General features: G+C 48.2%; 1 protein-coding gene across 1 annotated transcript in view; it reads left to right on the top strand.

The window, feature by feature from the left end:
- Galphao (G protein alpha o subunit) overlaps window positions 1–20688 on the top strand; it is a 28395-nt gene extending 7707 nt beyond the window's left edge. The window contains exons 2-8 of the mRNA XM_011144718.3: window positions 3023–3065; window positions 8363–8504; window positions 9315–9475; window positions 14662–14790; window positions 15690–15819; window positions 17322–17475; window positions 17605–20688. Coding sequence (XP_011143020.1) covers window positions 3023–3065; window positions 8363–8504; window positions 9315–9475; window positions 14662–14790; window positions 15690–15819; window positions 17322–17475; window positions 17605–17792 — 947 coding nt within the window. The 3' untranslated portion in view covers window positions 17793–20688. The remainder of the gene's footprint in view (window positions 1–3022; window positions 3066–8362; window positions 8505–9314; window positions 9476–14661; window positions 14791–15689; window positions 15820–17321; window positions 17476–17604) is intronic.
- Window positions 20689–22402: the final 1714 nt, after the last annotated feature.

Genomic DNA, 22402 nt, shown 5'->3' with positions numbered 1-22402 from the left:
TCCTATCGAAATTCTATTGATCGTCTTCACTGACGCGTACGAAACGTCAAGCTGTCAAAATGTCACTTTTTCTTTTCGAACACGCGTTCGCTTTCTGGATTAATCGACAGTCGTGGGAAACGCTGGAAATGATACCACCGGCCGAAAACTTTGAGCAATTACCAATTCATCGATGATGAGAGAACATTTTACAATTACTTCTCGCGCTACAAATCCCTCTTAAGTTCGCCATGTTTCCGGTAACGCAGAGACAGGCAGCAGAGTGTTACCTCGCTTAAAGAAACATGGTAAATTTTTTAATACCTCAGAGCCTAAAATAGCTCCTAAAATATAGAGCGCAAATAAAATATAAATAGCGCGTGCGAGAGGGCGAAGTATAATACAAACGCGTAGAATGTTGGTCGGTTAGAAAATTCCATAGCAATTTTCTTCCGAAAACCCTATCTGCCCCCGATCTGCCGATGACGACGCGCTTACAATTCAGCGTTGATTCGCGTGGGATTTTCATGAATTTCCCTGCACACGACCAACCTTCGGGTAGCCGATATCGGCGCACTATACGACGCCCAAACAGCCTTCTCTCCCCCGCACTCGAATTTATCTAAATTATCGCCGCGTCCCGCGTTTATCGCTCGCGCCGCGGATAAAGGTATCCTCGAGTCACGCGCTCGGCTAGAGCAGGTGAATGTAGGAGGAGGAGGAGGAGGAGGAAGCCGCGAGGGCTGCTGCGGAGGAGGCCGCGAGCTAGGCAGCTGCAGGAAATAACGATGGATACAGTGCGCGCACTGTGTGCATCATCGCGCATCGACTTGCATTCTCCGCTCGGATGTGAAAATAGATACGATCGTGCAGTTCTCTCTCTCTCTCTCTCTCTCTCTCTCTCTCTCTCCCCCCCCCCCCCCGGCAAACGAGGAACTACGAGCGTAGCGTAGAACGCGTAGAATGGCAGCTGACATTTATCGCGAGAGAACGCGCGAGAGATGCGGCTCGCTAAGTTATATTAAAACGATGCCGCATGTATTAATGCGTTAGCTCTCTCGTTAACGGCGTAGAAGCGTCGTTAACGTCTCTGCCAATTCCGGTCTGGAGCAGCGTCCAGATAGACAGATATACATAAATTTGGCAGCGACTTTACTCGGCCGACACGTGCAATGGTAGTCCCTCTTGTGAGCTTTGCACTCGCTTGGTACTCGTTGTATCTATCCCGCAGAATGACGAGACGGAAATACGCGAAAGAACGGACCGGAATCCGCTCGGAACAGTCGCGTGCGAAATGCGAAATGTAACGCGAAAAACGTGAGCAACCTTTACGGCAAAGATCGGATCGCGAGTTCACGAAAATTCACGTCGCTGTGCGACGTAAGTTTCGCGATTAATTCGCCACGGTGTATCGAATTCTTGAAACTTCGCGTTAGAGCCTCGCGTCTCTTTTCGCGTCTCACGTGACGATCATAAAAGTGCGTCCGTGGTTGAATCCGGCTGAAATATTCGCGTATCGTAGCTGCGAACGATCTCTCGACGAAGGAGAGAGACAGTCGGTCGGTGAGACGCGCGACATGAGAGCGCGCGCCGCTGCGTGCGCGCTCGAGGATGCTGAAAACCGGTAGCGAGATGCATCAAGGCGACACCTTGGGCACACCTATGTGTACTCAACGGAGTGATGAGCTCTAGTTAGACCTCTTAACTAGAGTTGTCGCAGTTAGACGCAGAGTTTAGCAAGAATTAGCGGAGTTCGAGCAGCGGAGTTTACGGTCCATTTCGTCCTGTTGGTCCATCGAGGCTTCGGGAACGCATTCTATCTAGCCGGGCATCCTATTTTAGAGCTGGCTCTATTCCTCTGGAGCGGAACGGAATATAAAAAGAATAGAATTCGACTGGGAGGAAGGGGCAGAAAGAGAGCACGAAAGAGGGACTGGAACATGACGTCACGCCAGCCAACTAACCAACGAGGGCTTCGAAGCGTGCCGGTCGATGATTTCCGGTGCTCCGGGACGAATTTGCAACTCGTTTACCTCTATTCCCGGTGTTTTTGCCCCGACGAGGACGCGACGAGGATCATCGTCGGTGTCTCGAGATGACTCTTTCTTCTCGCTCTCGCCGTCTGTAGGCCGCTCACTCGAGATACCCCGCGTGTATCCAGTCGATATTAAACGGCTCTAGCTATGAGTAGCCGTGAGTAGCTATTATATACTGCTGCACTTGGCCTGCAAGTGCCTTCGAAATGGTTAGAGCCCGCGAGCGACGGGGGGAAAGAGAGAGAGAGAGAGAGAGAGAGAGAGAGACTGTGTGTGTGTGTATGTGAGGGACACGCGCGGCAAAGGAAGCAGGAAAAGCGAGTTCCGTCGACGAGGAGCGACGCGTATCCGGTTTATATAGAGCGACCGAGGTATCTCGCGATCAGCAAGCCGTTCTTCCGTCCCGACATACATCGCGTACATCGATCTGATTTTCGACATCGAGATCGTCTTCCCCGACGATCAGTCCTGATAGCCCTTGCGCTCCTTCGACCGCTACTTGAATCACGCGAAATTGCCATCGCGAGGAAGATTTTGGAGAAGGAGAGGGATCGAAAGGGATTCGAATCGCGAAGAGAGGTCGACGCTCCGGCGAGACTCCGTGTGGGCATCTTCTTCGCATCTTCTTCGACGAAGATGCGAGTCCGACGCACGAGACGATGATTCATCGTCACCGCGACGTCGCGTCGGCCGGCGCGCTTTTTCGCGCTTCAAGTTCAACGATCGATTTTTCTTTCGTTTTCCCCTGACACGACTTCAAGTAGCAGCTTCCGCTCGTCCGCAATTTCCTGATTCTACGCATAGCTGCGTCGAGCGTCGCAGCTATGCGTAAACCCGTGAGAATCGCGAGACGAGGCTCGTCCGATAGCGAAAGCGAAGAGGGCGAGCCTCGGCTCGCGCTCGTTGCGCATCGCGCAAAGTTCATTCCGTAACGCGGCGATTCGGCGATACGCGCAATCACAAGATTAATTGCGCGCAATTACTGACGCCTCTCCTCTGTTTTTCAGGAGCGGGCGAGTCCGGCAAGAGTACGATCGTGAAACAAATGAAGTAAGTATAATCGCCAGTAGCGCTCTCGCACTACACTGATTATCATTCGAAGGGGGATGCTATTGTTGACGCGATATTACGCATCTCCGTGTGTGCGTTGTTTATTCGTTAACGTATCGACCAGCATCCCAGCGCGGGCTCGCGCGTGCGTGCAATTACCAATTAAATTAATCGAGCCCGAGTTAATTACGCGACAACTCCTAATCGGCTCGAGATCTCGTTCTCTTGCAAACAAGCGAGCAAAAATGTGCGGAAAAAGAAAAGGAGCGTAAGTTCAAGTACGAGTATGCGCGTTTTAAAGCAGCTTGCAGCGCGCATCCTTACGCGATATCTTTACGCGATATCAACCCTCTGGATCTCGACGCGTCCCTTAACCCTTTGTATCCTGATGGTACTTCAAAGTACCGCTCCATATATGCGCTCTTGAACCTTTCTCCCGTGTCTTACCCTACATTCCTGTCGGCACTTACAAATACCACGTCAAAATTTAATCATTGACATTGTTACAACAAAATGTATTTTCCTGTCTTATGTTTATGATATGCCAAGAGTTATTCAATTACGCAAAAATTTAATAAGGTCTTGGGTAAATTAATTTAGGATATAAAGGCTTAAGCAGATGATGCTTCCAACGATAAGACTGTTCCGATTGATTCAATTTTCGTCAATTTTCCGGATTTTTCATCATGGATTTTCTAAATTGTCACTTCTTCAATTTCTCTCTCCGTTCGAGGCTACTTATCCTAACGAAACTTTTAAACTGTCCGCATTATTCGCACCCATCTGATATCTCTCTGTTGAAGCAACGCTAAATTTCCTGAATCAAGTGGGGGAGATTCAAAAGGGCGCTGAGAAGAGCGCTGCGGTTATTAAAAATGAGCCCGCTGCAGCAGCAACGTTGACACGATTATAGTGTACTCGAGGCGTTTTTGATGTAGCTAGACCGTAAAAGAGCGGCGTCGCGAGACGCGAACATCCGGAAACACGGTCTATTGTATCCGCGGCGGCGCGAGACGCGAGGGCGGGGAGGGGGGGGATGATTCATTCGGCTGATGCGTGCGCGCGCGTAATTAGCCGGATTTCGTGTCGCCGGAGCGCGCTAAAAGAGCGCCCAACCCCGGCCGAAGATCGAACGTGGCTCGTTCGTTCGTTAGAAAACGGGACGCGCGCGAAGAATGCGACGGGAATGAGTCGGCGCGAGATACACACAATAGGACGCACAATGCGGCGTCCGGCCTGCGTGCGAAGCCGCTTACGTCCTTTCGGAGCCGCCGCGACCTCGCGGAAATGCTAATTTGCTGCGAGCGCGCGCGCGCGCGCCGCTGCTCAGCTGCGACCCGATCGCCGGAAATATTTTCCCACGCTTCCTCGATCCGACGTGCGAACCGCTCGTGAGGTCCAGAGTTTATTTCGAGAATCGACGGTGTATCGCGTGAGATGATTTTCGTTGGTTTTCCCGGCGACACTCGAGATTGCATTAGGAGCTCGCAAAAACTCGTCCGAGCTTGTCGTATTTCTTTTATTAGTGGTAAGAAAATAGCAGATTCCATGTACCAAGCATCCGCCATTGTTGGTCACCAGCTCTCAGCTTGGATTATCTTTTGACATCACCGATGATCAGACGAATTTTTGCGAGTCTCTAATAATTTTTTACCTTTATTTATGGCTTGAATGCGTTATCTTTTGCCTCTTTAAAATTATAACGAGAAATACTGCAAGTAGACATTTTGTAATACTTCTGACGATTGTCTCGTCTGCCTGTTTTTCCCGATTACCAGCGATGTTAGCTTTGCTATGTTTAACGTTAATCCCAGCTAATCGGTCTAAAGTGTTTTTTCTTCACGACAGGCGCACCCTGCCCGGCACACGAAGTCGTTTAAACTTAAATGATACGAATTAACGACCACCCGGGAATGAGTCAGACCACTAATGAAGTGTGTGTTTCGGTTTGCTTAGTGGAGAAGTTAAATGGTTTGAATCATAACGTATGCTTATGCGCTCGTTAATTAAACGGTTCGAGTCACGGAGAGACTCACCGTCTCGTGGCTTCGTCCGGTTTTTTCGCTGCTTTGCCGAGCCGAGCGACGAATTTCTCGTTGCGTCGGTCAACTTTTAACTCTTAACCCTGTCAAATGGTCGACGGTCGCGCGAGAAACTTTGAGTGAAAAACGCGTGAATTCGGTGCGCGTGCATCACGTCGGTCGCGTTGCACATTCCGACATTCCGGAACGCACGATTTTTCCATTCGCGAGTGAATTCCGAGTACGAAATTCCATCTGGAATTCGCGCGGGGAGACTTTCGTCATCACACAATAAACGGCATTTTTAGGAGCTCAGTTTCAGATGCCGCGAAATTTCGCCTGGGCAGTTCCATGCAGTTTTCCCCGCAGTTTTAACGTCGTCGCGTGTGCGAGCGTATCAATCTTTTCGCGTCCGTGTATCGGCATTATTTCGTGGCAAACTGTTGCCTCGCGGCGGGATCGATACTCGCGGTGTTGCGATACGGGGCTGCACATTGTATTCACAAGGAGGAGCCCAGCAGCTGTTGGGCGATACGCGCGCGCTCGATGCGTCCGAGATGTTAACGTCGCGCTTTCGCGCCGCGGATTAACGTGCATGCCGCCGAGTCGCGGCCGAGTCTCTTCTTGCGAGTTTCGCCCATGAATGGGCCTGTGTTGAATGGGTCCGGCGAACAAAGTTGCCGCTGTGCGCTTGCTCGCGAAGAAAGAAAGAAGGAAAGCCGCCGCCGCCGCCGGTAGACCGTACTTCGATAGCGTTAGAACGTCGGTCGGAGCCTCGCGCGAATACTTTCCTCCCGACACCGACACCGACTATTCGTCCTCGCGTCGATATCTTTATCTTGGATATTAAGTGGATATCGAGACCCGATAGCCGCCGCTTCGTCGAACTATGATACGATACTCTGCGGAACGAGGCGGGACAACGCCTGTGGCTCGCATTTGTGTCCCTATTCTCCCGTACACGGATGTTACTTTTACGGCGCGGATATATTTTTCACTTGCAATTTTCCTTTTTAAATTAAATTTTCGCGTCGGTTATGTCGCGTCCGTGTGGTGTCCGTGAAAACAAAAGTATATCTCGACTGACCTATCCGTGTCGTTCGGTATATAGCGCTTCTCGAGCTATTCAGTGATCGTTTGCTTAACGTTTGGAAGACAACTCTGTCCTCATTTCTCATCAGTTTCTTAATGTTTCGTAATAGAATAACCTTTAAATTCTTTTTTCTTTTTTCTTTTTCTTTTTCAATGAAATTATTCGAATTAAAATTTTGGAACATTGTCTACAGCTGATACAGTCTGACATTTCTCCACTGAAACAACGCTAAATCTTCAAGATAATGCAGAGTTAAAGAATAAATGTACAACGACTCTCTTGATCGTTGATTCGATTAATTCGGATTTAATCATCGATTTTAATTAACATCGATCTCACGCTCAGTGTCGGGGAGCGCCTATTCGCTTTCGCAACACCGTGGTAATATCGGAGCGAACATCCGTTCGTGCACCTGCGTTTCCCGTACATTCCGCCAGCGAAATTTATGGACGCGCATAATGCGGCAAACAGCAACCGAGACCCGAGACTGAAGTACGGGCGAAGTGTGATTTTACACACACACACACACACACAGACACACTTGCGGCTGCTTTTCCTTCGCGTGCGAGCACAGCCATAAAGCACAGCCGGACCCGCGCGTGCGTATGTGCGCGTGCGTACATAGTGCTCTTTATGCCGTCGTTAATATCGTTACTCTCGAAACAGTGGACGTGTTTCTGCGTCATTTATTAACGTAATGGGCAGTATAATATTCTTTGTTGGGATTAATACGCCATTAAATGTTGTAACGGAGACTGGTGACGGTGGCTGTTCCAACAAAGTGACGAGTACCGTATTTGAAAGCGCGCTGTTACGGGGGAATTACAACTGATACTCTCGCCAGTTCGAACACCTTTACACCGTTCCGTTACAGCTTCTTATATATGTCGAAAGATGTTTCAAGAAAAAAGAAAAAAAAGATACCAGACAGGATCGGAGCTTCTAGCCCTGATGATGCAAGCTGCTGCGATGTTTGCGAAACGTCGGCACGAGGCTGAATTACAACGCGAAATATATATCCATCCGGAAGAAACACACTCTGATTAAAATCAGAGACGGGTTGATGAAAAAGTATCGAGAGATACTCTCTAGATGCCCATTTCCTTAGGAGGAAAAAAGACAAAGACACGAGAGGGCTGGGGAGGCTGACTCGCGCTGATTTTCTCCGGCTTAATCCCGCGGTGGAAAGGTCCGAGTTATTAGATTTATGCTAGTTATTAGATTTTCGGGCGCGTTATGAGCTTTTCGCCGGATCTGCATTCTCCCGAATGTAGGTCGCTTTTTGACGATAATAGACACACACACGTGTACGTATACATACGCTACGATATTTCGCTTGAATTACACCGCGGACATTCGCGGGATTATGTCGAGAAGTATAGGCAAGCAAGCCGCCAGTGTATACCGGTATAAATCTACCCCGCGCGATATTACTCCGTGTTTTCGCTTGTACGTGTATAGAGCCGCGCGTCGGCTCTCTATAACTCACCTTTGTTGACTTTGAACATTGTTACAGTATGTACGGTATGTGCCGCTCATGTAAGTCACGGGCCGTACGTAGCGCACGTTGCAACTCATCACACGTGTGCGTTTGCACACGTACGCCGTGTGCGTTAACACGATCGGCTTTGCGCTTGCGCACGACGTGCGCGTTTGTGCACCACAGCGATGCCTGCTTCCGCGTAAGATTTCTTACGCGTAATCGAAAGTCCCGGGGGAATACGGTACTGCGGGGTGTACTGTCGAAATATCTCGCTGTGAAATTTCACTTGGAGAACTTGGAGAACAAACAAATTTCTTTCCGCGAGCCCGAATGCCTTTCACCGTCGTCGCGCCGCTTCAGAATTTTCGCTCATTTCGAGTGAGATTTCGCGACGGACATTTAGGGAGCGACATCGTCTACCCCGTTTACTCAACATCCGGTAAATATAGCAGCACCATTCGACGTGCGAACCTCTAACGGGAAATCCGTTTTTGTCTCGAATACGTCTGAAGTGACTGACGCGGCGGCTGCGGCGGCGGCGGCGGCGGCGAAGCCGCGGCAGCGGTTTTCAATGTTTTTTCCATTCACGAACGCGAGCGCGATACATTTTAACCGTCTACCGTCGAAAGAAGATAGCTGCTCATGCTTTGTTAAAAAATGTCCTAAGCTCCCGCTAACGCCGTGCCGATTATGCTTACAGAATTATCCACGAGAGCGGTTTCACGCCGGAAGACTTCAAGCAGTACAGACCGGTTGTGTACAGCAACACGATACAATCTCTAGTCGCTATTCTCAGAGCGATGCCTAATCTGGGAATTAGTTTTTCAACCAACGAGCGAGAGGTAATGTATAAGTGTGCGCGGGAAGAGGCGCGAGCCGAGGACGCGAGTCGTTTGCAGAGTCCACTTTGAGGACAATCTTCTCGGCTTGACAAAGAATTCCCGCCTCTTCATCTTCGCTCGAACCGACACGACAAAGCGATTTAGCTTGGATCAAGACGATTTGTCGATCGACATTCATATCTCGATTCGTGTCCTCGACGGAATTTCTTCCCTTGCAACAATTTTACATCGCGCGCACACGTCGGCAACTTTCAAGGAGATATCGATTGTAGAACGTTACGGAAGTGAAATTCAGTAGATTTGTAGGTCGCGCATTTGTGCTGCTTAAATAACGCGTATCGACTACGTTAACGTGCGAGACGTGACGTGCCATCCAGAATAGTTTACCGCAGGCCGATGATTATCTAATGAATGAAGCATTCAACAGCGAGTCACAACGTGTTGCCCGCTCGATTAGCCGTCCAAAGCGATCGTGTAAGGCGATCTGACTTGCCGGATGCTCGCTCCAAGATCGCACGAATAATTATTGAGCTTGTACATGTGTGTGTGTGTGTGTGCGTGTGCGTGTGTACCTTACGAAAGCCGCGCGTTAATTACGTGATTAATTTACATCGACAAATCGCCTTTATTTCAGCTCGCGCGACGTTACGTCAAGTATTGCGTAAATTACAAAAAATAATAGCCGTTCGTTTATCTGTTCGCGTAATTCGAGACGTGAACGGTCAGCGCCCAATATCGCGATTCCCAACACGACGCGACGGGAATATTCAACAAACGAGCAAATCCGAACGCGTTTGCTTGTGCTTCTAGACGGACGCGAAGATGGTGTTCGACGTGATACAAAGAATGGAAGACACGGAGCCCTTTAGCGAAGAATTACTGGCCGCCATGAAGAGGCTGTGGTCCGACAACGGGGTGCAGGAGTGCTTCGGCAGGAGCAACGAGTATCAATTGAACGACTCCGCGAAATAGTAAGTGACGTTAAGTAAAACAGGAAGGACAGAAAGAAGAGAACCGCGAGAGGACGTCTCGACGTCTCGCGCGATGACAACTCGCGCGAGAATTGGATCAGCTGTTCGGTCTGGCCGCTCGAGACTCCTCGATCTCGATCGAGAACGAGACCGAGAGCTGCTCGCGTTGCGCAAAAGGGCAAAGGGCCGCAGGCCGGAGATATCGAAAACGCGGTTGTCCAGGCGGGGCGGTTATTCCGGGCGAGATCGGATATTTCGCGCCCCGTGAAGACTTGATTAAAATTTTCCATTAGCGCACACGACTCTAATTCTGGCCCCGGGGCAAATTTACGCCGGGATTTCCGTCGCCGTCACGCGTCATGACAGCAGGAGAGGAGACGGCGTCCGGACTTGAATTTCACTCCTGGGAACTCGCGTGTCCCAAAAGGGCGGAGGCAGTAGCAGGCCTCATCCTGAGACTGTTCGCCTCTTCTCCACCCGGTCCTCCTTCTTCTCTTCTTGCTTCTTGCCTCCTCCGCCTCTTCCCGATACGTTTCGCAGGCATATTTCCGCGCACTGCCCCTTCGTTGGATATTGATTTTATAGTAGCGCTTGTGTGTATCTCTCGGCGTGGTGTGCCATTTTCCAATACTTTCATCAGTCCGCTAAGCGCGCGCTCTTTTTTTATTACAGGATACTTTGAGCGCGTATAATAATGACCGCGGTGCCCGTCGTCTACCTTGACAAAGTGTAGGTATGACGGTATTCGACGGAGCGGATCGCGAAACTCGCGGCTGCTCGTGTGTCGCGTGGCGTGGCGTGGCGTGGCGTGTCACCGCACGGAAAGAGATATTTATAGTGAAAATCACTATAAAATTTGTCGCGGCTGAGCAGCATGTCGACATGCCGCCCAAACTTATTATTCTAATTTATTTTTCCCGTTTCCCGTTTCGTGTGTGCTATTTGTATCTTAGGCACCCCGAGGTCCATTATTAAAAGATAATTATTAAATTATTAAAAAATATATAATCAAAGTTGGCTATCAGCGTAACTAATTTCATTTAAAAGTTTAACTCTACTGCAGTCTATCCTCGCATTACTAAAAAAAAAAAAATACGATAAAATTAAAGAGAATTAATATGGAAAAAAAACCATGTTTCTCCTCAGCAAGTATTAATTGAATAATCGCTCGTGCTTGAAAATTCGCTTCGTTCCGATATTTTTTTCCGAGCGAACGATAGAAGAGGGCATCGCGTTCGTTTCGTTTCACAAAATCACAGATATTTTTATCTCTTTTACGAACAACTAGTCCTAAATTCCCAGATATTGAACGACCGAGAATTTTCTGCCGAGAAGTCAATGAGAGCAATCGCAGAGTGATAACCGCGAAAAATGATCTTCCTTCCTTTCGCTCCAAGAAACCGGCTGTTAACAAGATCGAGGAGCAGACACGTATCCGCGGCCGTATCACCCGCGTCGTATTTCCCGAAAATGGGAACTGGCGCGTCACTTTCCTCACCGCGAGAGACCGGCCCGCGGAACGACGCGGCGGAGAACGAAATCGCAGCGTCGTAACATAAATACAAGTTGGTCGCGACGGATTAAATCGGCGGCTCGAGCGCGCAATTTCGCCGGCGGTATATGTGCCACCCGCTGTCGCGGCTCGCCGTCCAGGCGAGGTCCAGCCGGCTGATATAGCGGCTCCAACTGGCGCGTACATACGTGTTTGCCTTCCATAGCTGACGGAAACCGGCCTGCACGCAATAGCCGCCGTATGAAAGCGATCGTCTCTTGCTTTCTTTCCTTCTGCCTTTCTCTCCTTCCGTCCTTTCTTTCCTTTTTATTCCCTTCCCATTTTTCTCTCTTTTTCCCCCCCTCAGCGGCAACTCACGCGCCGCCGTCTCTGGCGCCGTTCTTAGCTTTAATAAACCGCACTGCGGTTTCGCACCGGCCAGCACGATACCGTCGCTATCGCATCGTATACTATTGCACACGCAAGTGCGCGCGCGAACACACACACATACATGGTCGCGTGGATGCACACATATTTACACACACATTTCTTTCTCTGGCCTAATATATCATTCACTGGAAAGCCCAGCCCGCCGTGCTGTAATAATCCTGAGCAACGAAAGCAGAGCGGCCTTTTCGATAAACGCAGAGGGATGTGGAGGGACGGTGGCGCGCACAGCCGACGAGGTCGCAAAACGCGAGCGCACACACGGACGCGTGAATTTAATCTTCGATAATTTGTAGGAATTATTAGCACGATTCGTGCGTGCCGCGCCGCCGACGTTCCACGACCTCCTTGACGCACGGGAATACGTTTACGACAGCCGCGGAACAACAACAGACGCCCAACTACACCACCCACGTTATCTGTGTATAAAACAAAAATGGCCTTGCTGGTATTAATAGATTAAATGTACACAAAGAAACCGTGGCGCCGCCTTGCATTTCACGGCTTCCATTATCAAAGCGATAGTCGTGCACGCGTATGTGTGTGTGTGAGTGATATCGTTCAACTTTTTGAATTTTACATTGTAATCGATAAAGAGATTTGCGTTTCAATTTTTTGCCCTCTGTTCCTCTCAGGATTTTATCTCAGTGACGTTTCATTTGTAAACTCAACCCGACTGGAAAACCAACTCCCATCCAACTCTAAATTTAAATTTGAATATCTCGTTTGAAACAAGTTTCAAGGGTACCGATTATTAATATGAATTTTAGAGTTAGATACGAATGTTTCAGTCCAATAGCGATCGCGGATAAAATGCCGAATTTATCGTGCGGTTAAACCGGAAAAAGTTCAGATCTAACTTTGATTGAAAATATAAGTGTCTCGCTCGAGGCAATAAGCGGCGGCTATTAATACGAGTCTAGACAGCCAGAAATCGTTGAAAATTGTCCGAGTTTCGCGGGAAAAGATCCTCTCCACATCTCCAACTTGCAACTCTCGAATTACCGTAGCCGCGGCACTTCGTCTAAAGAGGGGTCTTGGCTGTGTTTGGGTCGAAGGAACTCGTCATTAAAGTCAAGATGACGGAGACGTTCTTCCGACATCCACGCCGAAAAACGAACGCGAGAAAACGGGGATGGTTTTCGTGCGAAGACAACTGCGAGAACCTCGTCTAACGCTTAAAGCACTGTTGAGACGTTTGCGAGAGACAGACTCGATCTCGCGAGCGAACCGGAAGAGGGTAACGCGAATTTCCTGAAGGAGTCGCGAGGAGGGTAGATGTCGGGGAGATGCGACAGGTTTGGCGGAAGATGAGGTCGTGAAAGGGGAGCGGTGGAGGTGGTAATAGTAGCAGTGGTGGTGGCGATGGTGGTGGTGGTTCGACTTCGATAGTCGAAATGCACGAGAACTCATGGCACAACCTCTCTTTCTCTCTACCACCTTCTTCGCGTCTCTCCCTCTCCCTCCCTCTTTGTCATTATTGATCGTCGATGACGTCACGCCACGCCCGTGTCACGTGGCATGCCGCCAACATGGCCGACAGTGCGGTTCCGGCGTACACCTTCTACTTTCTCGCCGGTTTATTCGCTCCTCTTTTTCCCGTTCGCCACCCCTTCTCCCCACCTGCCCCCTCTTTTTTCCGCCGCGCCGGAAAAATCTAACCTTCTTCCCTCTCCTCGGGGAAGCGTTATCAGGACTCGCGTCGAGTTTGGCGTGTCCTGAAACGTCCTCTTCGCGGCGTTATGTGCTCCAATTTTCTTTTTTCGTTTTTCACGCATTCTTTCTCTCTCTCTCTCTCTCTCTCTCTCTCTCTCTCTCTCTCTCTCTCTCTCCCTCCCCTTTCCCTCTTCCTCGTTTTTTTCGTGTCCCGAGGACTCTTTCGTTCTTTCTCGTACTACTCCCTCGTATTTAACTGTCTCTTCCGCGTTTCTCTTCTCCCCCGTTTTCTTGTTCTATTTATTTTTTTGTTCTCTTCGTCATCAGCTTCGGATTGCTCTCTTTCTTACTCGTCTCCTCGTTCCCTTTTTATTTCATAACGGAACTTGAAAGGAACCGACATTCCTCATCCCTGCAACCCCTAAACGCCGCGAGCATCCGCTGACCTAGAAAGATGGCGTTACGTGGTTCTTCCTAACCTCTTACACTCTTAGGGAAATTATTCGAGAACTCGGGAATAATTATATTTGTCCGTATAAAAGTGTATTTCTGTTCCGATCTTTCTCAATAAGATTGAATATTATTATCTTACATCAAAAGAAACAATATCCGAAAAACAACAACAAGACGAGTCGTTTTCACTCAGAAAGACTCACTTGCTCACGATTCAGCATGTCGTACTCAATGTTACATCTACCCCGAGGAACACCTCAATTTTTAAGCCTTCGATAAAACGCTGCATTATCTGAAAGCGTAAAAAAAATATATGCAGTGAATTGTCTCATCCATCGAGCCGTGCACTATTCTTACGTCTGGAGTGTCGTTTTGCGTTGAATTAGCATTCAGGAAAATATTTCTTCTCGCCGACAGCGGTCGAGAGCTCCACTGTCTCGCGTCGCTTTCGACATTGAATTACAAGTATTGTCGATTGCACCGCTTGTTTCGCGCATAATTGGCGAGGAACTTCTCCGAGGCACGTCTCTGTCGCTCTTGGTGGAAGCGTCTCCTCGCCGGCTGGCAGCCGGTTCGCACGGCTGTTTACGAAGACCCGATTACAGTAACGCCATTTATTGTACCCGCCCGCTTCCAGCCGCTACTTGTTGCGAGCCGCGCCCTTAGCTCCCTCGACCGGCGTTCCCGTAAGGCCGGCGAGATCGAATTTGCTCCTATCGTGTAGCAAATAATAATGGAGAAAACTGGATTTAGACATGTGGTTAAACCACGAATGATTACGGTAATATTGCTCGGCCGAAAATGGACGTTGAAAGAACCTTGCGTAACACGGAGGGAATTTTATAGCGAGAACTGCTGCTCTCGAATTTTCTAGCCGAGGAACGTATCGGCATTTTTCCCTAATTTATTAATAGAGCTCTATTGTCAGGTCTATTCCTGCGCCAGTAGGAAACGTGGTGAAACGAATTTACATGAAAGAAATATCTGTAATAGTGTAATAGTCTCACTGTGAAGAAGGAAACATTCGACAACGATCGCTTGTCGAAATACTTTGAATGCCAAAGTACGTGGTGCGACGGAGTTACTCTTTGTCGAGCAGTGTGACGACGCGTTTTAACAAATCCATCGTTCTCCGCAGCTTCTTGGACGATTTGGACCGATTAGGGGCCAGGGAATATCAGCCAACGGAGCAGGACATTCTCAGGACCCGAGTGAAAACGACGGGAATCGTGGAGGTGCACTTCTCCTTCAAAAACCTCAACTTCAAGTGAGTCCTCGCTTGGCTTGCCGTTGAAACGATTAGATTTTAATTCGGGAAACTACAGCGGCGCGACGAGGGTTTTGTATTTTCTACCACTCTATCCTTTGACATGTACGGGGAAGTTCGCTGCTTTGAGGACTGCAAAAGTCGGCCGAAAGCAGAAAAGAATAAAAATCGCCCGGACCGCAGAGGTTAAGAGAAAATCATTGGGAATAACGAGCATCGAAATCGAGTCGTGATGAATCGCAAAGACGGATCCGCGGCTTCGCTTGGTAGAAGCGTTTCGCGCGCGAGGACGCAATAATAGACGCGATAAACGGCCGATATCAATCGCCTCGTTTTTGCCTCATTATGCCGACTCATTTCTGTAATCTCGCGAGCGCGACGCGGCGCTCTCCGGAGATGCGGCGAGGGCCACCTTGTTATGAATGGCCGACGCGTGAGTCATTACCGGCGATAATTCGAGCGTTCTCGGTCGGAAACGGAGCCGCCGCACACGGCCGGCCGGCCGCTTCTTTCCGTTCGCGTTGAATCGAAATTAGCGCCATTAGCGGTTGTCGAGACGCGTGTCGAGATAATTACGCTCGGCCCGTTAAATCAGCCTGGACTCACTTCTCGCCTGGGAGCGACCGCTGCACGTTCAGCACGTTTTCCAGCCCTGAATCCAGTCCCGAAATCCCGTTCCGTCGCGACTACCTCTCGGCATTGTCATAAATTCGTGGAAGACGAAAATTTCCCACCTTGAGAGCACTCGAAAGTACCCTGATTTTTTATGAGATCACACTTGAGGAGGAGATTCATGATGGAATGATGGATTATTGGAAATGAAGTAAAGATCGAAAGTTACGGAATGGCAGGCCGTGATACATCGACAGTTTCATCTTCCTCTTCCTCTGCTTTTCCAGATTATTCGACGTGGGCGGTCAGAGAAGCGAGCGTAAAAAATGGATACACTGCTTCGAGGACGTGACCGCAATCATATTCTGCGTGGCGATGTCCGAGTACGATCAGGTGTTGCACGAGGACGAGACGACGGTGAGCAAATCGAGCGAATACGTCGGAAATAAATAATTTCCAACAAAAGTAATGAGATAAAGGGTCAGGGTAGAGCCTGTGCACAAACACGATTGATCCTCGAATGTCCAGAATACTCAGGACATGTATTACAATATTGTCCAGACGTTTCGCTCATTTCTTGGACTCTTAAAGGAAAAATACTGAAATGTCGAACAATATTACAATCGCTATCAAGGACACCCATGAGTAATCGAGTATTTGCAATTCTTATCCTCATCAGTTTTTACTTGAGCTGTACAATACGTAAGCATTTGCCTAGTGTGCCACGCCAGTGAGTATTCGACTAATTAAATCACTGATGAGGAAATAAAAGCTTTTCCATGCGTTTCATTGTGAAGTACTTGATTACTTATGGATGCTTGTGATGCATATCGCAATTATTACGCTTTTCATTTTATTACACCACAATAATCGTCAACAGGTTCCGATTAATTACCTTTTAAGTACACAGACTTTCATTCCCTCTTTCCTGCGTAGCCGTCGAACGCATTGCGCATCCATTACATTAAGAATATCGGATAAGCCGCGTTAGGCATGGCCGATAAAGGGGTGAACGCACGGCGCTCTCCTTCGCCGTCAGGATATCACGTTCGAATTAGGAATGCGATGGCGAGCACACGTAACGAAAGCTTCGGAGGAATTAAGGGATCAATTGTCGAGGTCGCCGCACGTGGGAAGGTTCCGTTGAACTCTCCTCCGTTCGCGTGCGCTGCGACACGCGCGTCGCGTCGTCGTCGTATGTGAACTGTCATCGCGGCGCCGTCATCCGTTTCGTGGATCGAGCAAAGTCCCGTTAACAGGACTCTCTCTCTCTCTCTCTCTCTCTCTCTCTCTCTCTCTCTCTCTCTCTCTCTCTCTCTCTCTCTCTCTCTCTCTCTCTCTCTCTCCCCTCTCTCTCTCTCTCTCTCTCTCTCTCTCTCTCCCTCTGAACGTAAAAGGGCTCATGTGAAAAAGCAAACTCTGCAAAGCGTAAACTCGAATCACTCGCGCGTTACTCGTAGCGTTTAACACGCGGCCTCTACATACAGGCGTATCTTTTCTTGGCCTGTTAATTTTTTGCCCCTTATGAAATATGCATATCGCTGTGGGAAAAAGAGCCAATGTTTCGCACAAATGATCGGTGATCGAAAACAGCGCATGCAGCCCGAACTTGTTGCACACGGCGAGAGAGTTCTGCAGCCGAGAAATATACCGACATTCTACCTTCATTTGTTTCTATTCTAAGGCTCGAACTCCCCCTCTACCATTTGCCGTGTCAATTTATTAGATACAAATTATCGCTGCTCAAACATATATACCAGATTGTAATTTACTTAGTAAGATAAACTCTGTTGACGCGGTCTATTTTTAGAAATATTCGCTACCAGAGAGCGGGGTAAAATTGAAGAATACGAAAAAATAGTCCGCACGTTCATATACGAACGATTTTACGATATCGCTTTTTCGACCTTTTTTTGCAGAACCGAATGCAGGAGAGCTTGAAGCTGTTCGACTCGATTTGCAACAACAAGTGGTTCACCGACACCTCCATTATCCTCTTCCTGAATAAGAAGGATCTCTTCGAGGAGAAAATTCGCAAATCTCCTCTCACCATCTGTTTCCCCGAGTACGCCGGTGAGTCTTGTCGCGAAAGCGCGCACTACGACGTCGTACCGTCTCGTCTTTGTCATTTGCATTTTTGTGTCATGATTTAAAGTCCGGTTAACGTGACGCGTCACGAAATCTGCCTCTGTGTTTCACCAGGTGCGCAGGAGTACGGCGAAGCGGCTGCATACATCCAGGCGCAGTTCGAAGCGAAGAACAAGTCGACCACGAAGGAGATCTACTGCCACATGACCTGTGCCACCGACACGAACAACATTCAATTTGTGTTCGACGCAGTCACAGATGTCATCATAGCCAATAATCTGCGCGGCTGCGGTCTCTACTAGGCTAATTCTGTATTCTACATTAAGCGCAAGAGGAGGAAAGCGTTACCACGACATGGCTGGCCACACGACATTCTTCAGCGGGTTCGAGGCTCGTCGCGGTTCCATTCCAGCTCGGGAAAGAGAGAGAGAGAGAGAGAGAGAGAGAGAGAGAGAGAGAGAGAGGGAGAGAGAGAGAGAGAGAGAAAGAAAAAGAGAAGGATGGAGATGAAGACCCAGGGAAAGAGAGTGATGGAGTGAGACAAAAGGAGAAACAACCCCTTTCGTTATCGGAAAATGTAGCGGAACGTGTTTAGTTTGTCTTGTCTTAGACCACCGAATCCCGAAAACCGACGTTGGTCGCGCGGCGTCCTCTCGTTCGACACGCGCCTCGTCGACAAAGAGGCAGCAAGGAGAAGCGATTTGCGAAATAAGGAATAAGAAGACGACGGGCCGTCGTTGTCTCCGTTCCTTGGACGGAGCGAACGTCTTCGCGGGAAATGAGAGCGAAGCGATCGAATCGCCGGTTGCGCACTGCGGACGACACCATTTTCATCGGCGGCGACGGCGGCGACGACGATGACAACAATGAAAACGTGAAGATCCCGCGCGAGGAAACGATTCGCGGGTTCCTCGATTAGGAGAGAACGCGACGTGGAAGAATAAAACGTCGCCACATTCTCGTCAGCCCGTCCGCACAAGGACCTATTCGAGACTCGAGCATTTTGCGATTATTGACTTCGTTCTCGTCTCGCGACGAGAAACACTCGAACATTCCACGGCACCCTAGGGAGCCATTGCGTGCGCACTACGCGCGCAAAGTCGAGAGACCTTATCTACAATTTTCGTCAGCGTCGCACACAGATTAGCGCACAGACTAAGCGCACTCAGAATTTCGTACACGCACATCCGCTCTCATATATATATATATATATATATATTATATATATATATATATTGTCTTCTACTTTCATTGAAGCATACGCACACACCCGGCTACTCATCCACTTACACATACGTACACGCACACCTCCGCATACGATCGGACGCGAGATGATGATGGTACCTCTCGAGAGCGTCCAGAATTTCCCAGACTTGCATTTTGATAAATATCGAGAGCAGCTAAGAAACGCTACGCGACGAATTTTCCAAGCGAATTGACATACTTTTTACAGAGTAATGTTAGATTTCTTTAATTTCTTACTCTTCATTCTTTCCTTTACCTCGTGCCTACGGCGTCATTAACGTTAATAACCATCGCGCACACAAGATATCCTCAAGGCACAGGAACGTTTTAGCTACAAGTATCAAACTTTACGCACATACACACACACACACACATACACACATATAATTATTTCACCGTGAAGAGACAAAGTGTTGGAGAGAGAGGGGAACTCATTTCCTTCGTAAATAATCGCATTGGAGTGTAACGTAAGGTGAATGGCCCAATTAATGACATGAATGGCTCCAATTCATGACTATTGCATCCGTTCTCCTTAATCATCAGTTAATACGGATTCATATTCATCATAAATATGTGTTCTTACTGCGAGCTTTATATCGGTTGGAAAGTTTTGAATAAAATTGAAAGCCATAGCATAAATGCTGGAACACCATACAATTATGAGCGTACTGCAGGCGATAGTTTGGACAGTTACTTGCCAACATCTTACAAGTTGATAATTAATATCGTATGTCTATATTTGATAGATCTGTGCGGTTGCTCTTGAAATTTTTCAAAACTAACCTGTTGATGGAGAGACAAACTTAAATTGTCGTGTCATTAAATATAATACTGCATTCATTTCTAAGTAAATACGAAAATTCAATGGAGGTTTTTTCCTAAAGCTTTTCCTAAAAAGAAAAATATAACTCGCAATGAAAACTGCAAATGTCCAGGCTTCTCAATAAAATTAACTTTGTGTGTGTATACTTGGCTTAGCAGATATATTATTCATTTATTGATTTATTTTTATGATGAGGTTGCTTGTGGTCACTAACTGGGGCATTTATCCTATACAATGACACCTTCATCTCATCAGGTACGCACACCGGTACGAATCCGGAAAACATACAGGACGTCGACCTGAAATCCTCGCAACTTCCTCGAGCTATCCGTTCGTGCTTTGCAAAATATCGGTGGAACATTAGGAGAGTGGAACTTAGGTCTGCGTTAATACTCGTTACTTGAAACTTTCTTCACGCGCGGAACAAGGTAATCTGAACTTTGGAGTTGAATCTGTGTGTTTTCCAATCGCTGGGCAACTCACACTCGACTCTAAACAGAAATCCGAACGTTTCACGTGAGATAAGTTTCAAGTAACGCTTATTTACGCGAAATAGCGCCAGCATAGAGAAAGAGAGGAACTTGACTTTCGGCGCTTGACTAGCAAAGATTTCACGTGGATGTTCCGTATCCACATCAGACGAATAGAGGGGGCGCGTGTACAGGCTGTCGTTTCCGGAGCCGATCGAAAGAGGATTCGCCACCGACACACATACACACATGCACACACAGATGACTCCTGGGTTACATCCTGCAACACGCGCAAGCGTCACTCGCGAGGAAGACTCGCGGGAAGGAATGTCGAGAGTGTATTTTTCTAAGCGCTTCGTTTTTTTCCCTTTCGTTCTCTTTTCTTACACGAGGTGTATCGACAATATCGGAAGCTGTTAAGTTCGCCATGATGTAGGAAGGGGGTAGGACCGTGCGGGGAGGGAAAGGATGACGGAGACAGGGGGGAATACCACTACGAGAAGAATGCACACTATGGGACCTCATATTAGGCGCGTGTTACCAGCACGTGTAACGCGTTCCGGAACGGGCGTAAATCTCGTTGCGCACAATCGTACACTGTACTCTGCTATCTCGCATAAGTTATATTTTATTACGGGACTAAATGTGGAAAAAAAAAGAGAAAAACAGAGAGACACACGGGCAAGAAACGGCCGGTCACGCATCGTCACGCCGCACCGTTGAAGCGACGTCATCGTTGCTTCCGCGGGCAAAGAGAAAGAGAGGAAAAAAAAGAATGGCAACGACGAAGACAGGCGTGCGTAGAAGAAAAGGCGAGCGCGGCGCGACACCCGCTGGATGACCACCCTCGCGGACAGAATCTTGCGGAGGATCTTCCGGGGCCACGTCTCGTGACTCTACCTCGATCCTGACGAAAGGGCGAATAGGGACGATCGCGGAGGGAATGATCCTTCGGGCGTCAAGAGACAGAATTTAAAAGAGAGGAAGAAGATTCGACTCGAGTCGTTCTTCTACACGCGCTTGCTCGTTCACGACAGGAGTTCATACACGGCACGTTCTTCTTCGTCTCTGAAGTCCCGGCCCGCTTAGAGTAACCCTCGCGACCTTCCGCAGCGCGTTTCGCGTCCGGCGAGTAGTCAGTCCATTTCTTTTCGTCATCGTACCCGTCGCATCGTCTTGAAATCGTGATCGGCTGTTTTGCTGTCCGACAGCAGCGACTCTGTCTGTGACCTGCGAGGACGAGGACAATAGCCGGGTCCTCGGCAGGGGCGGACGACGGAAGAATGGGTGGAAGCGCGAACGTGACTCGCACGCGCCGTACCGAGAGAGAGAGAGAGAGAGAGAGAGAGAGAGAGAGAGAGAGAGAGAGAGAGAGAGAGAGAGAGAGAGAGAGAGAGAGAGAGAGAGAGAGAGAAAGAGGGAGAGAGAGCGAACGGGCGTCTTCGAGTTGAAGATGCTCCAACTGAACGAGCGTCAATACTCGCGCTCGTCCGATATCCCGAGGAAGAACGTGGTCGACGAGAACGACACTCGAATGACACGAACGGGGAGGGAACGTCCTGATCGCTCGGATCGTTTGTCAGATGCTTTCTGGACGTCTTCCAGGAGTCTCCGTATGAATAGTATTCATTTCAATATTTATATATTACAATTAATACGTATATACTATATAGAGCTATGCTGTATTACTTTTATTATTCAGTTGTGATTAAATGCCCCAATTAGCGGTCAACCTAATCGTGAAGATAAATTAATAAATTAATGATACATATGTTAGGCAAAGTACACAAAGCTGATTTGATTGAAGAGCTCGAATTTTAACTGTGTGTGTTATATTTTTCTAATTTACGGAAAGATTTCAATATTGATTTATATTTCCTCAGAAATGATTGGAATACCATTTAGTGACACGACAGTTCAATTTTGTTTCCTCATCGATGGTTTAGCTTCGAAGAAGTTTAAGAGAAGCACAGATCTGACAGACATTTAATATTAATTATCAATTTTTGAAATGTCGGTGACTAACTGTCCGAAGTGTCGTCATCAGCAGTTCGCTTGTAATGATGACACTCCAGCGTTTACTAAGGCTTTTAAACACTCTTCGAGACTTGTGACGAGATCGTGCAAGATTCAAAGCAAGAACGCGCTTACGGCAAATACAGATATTTTTGCTGACTTATCAAGGAAAGTGGGTATAATTATCACGAATGAGGACACTGTCACTGATAAGGACATTCACGTCTTATGATACGTCCGAAGTCTCACAAGAATTCGTTACTACTATCGAATCGAGTATTTTGTATCATCGGTATCGCGTTCGTGGACCATAAACCGTCGAGGTGAGCGTTCAGCGGCAGCGATTCACAAATGATCA

Source organism: Harpegnathos saltator, unplaced genomic scaffold, assembly GCF_003227715.2.
Source record: "Harpegnathos saltator strain DR-91 unplaced genomic scaffold, Hsal_v8.6 scaffold328, whole genome shotgun sequence".
In the NCBI taxonomy this organism is placed as follows: domain Eukaryota; kingdom Metazoa; phylum Arthropoda; class Insecta; order Hymenoptera; family Formicidae; genus Harpegnathos; species Harpegnathos saltator.
Note: the sequence above shows the minus strand (reverse complement) of the source record. Positions and strands in the feature narration are given on the sequence as shown.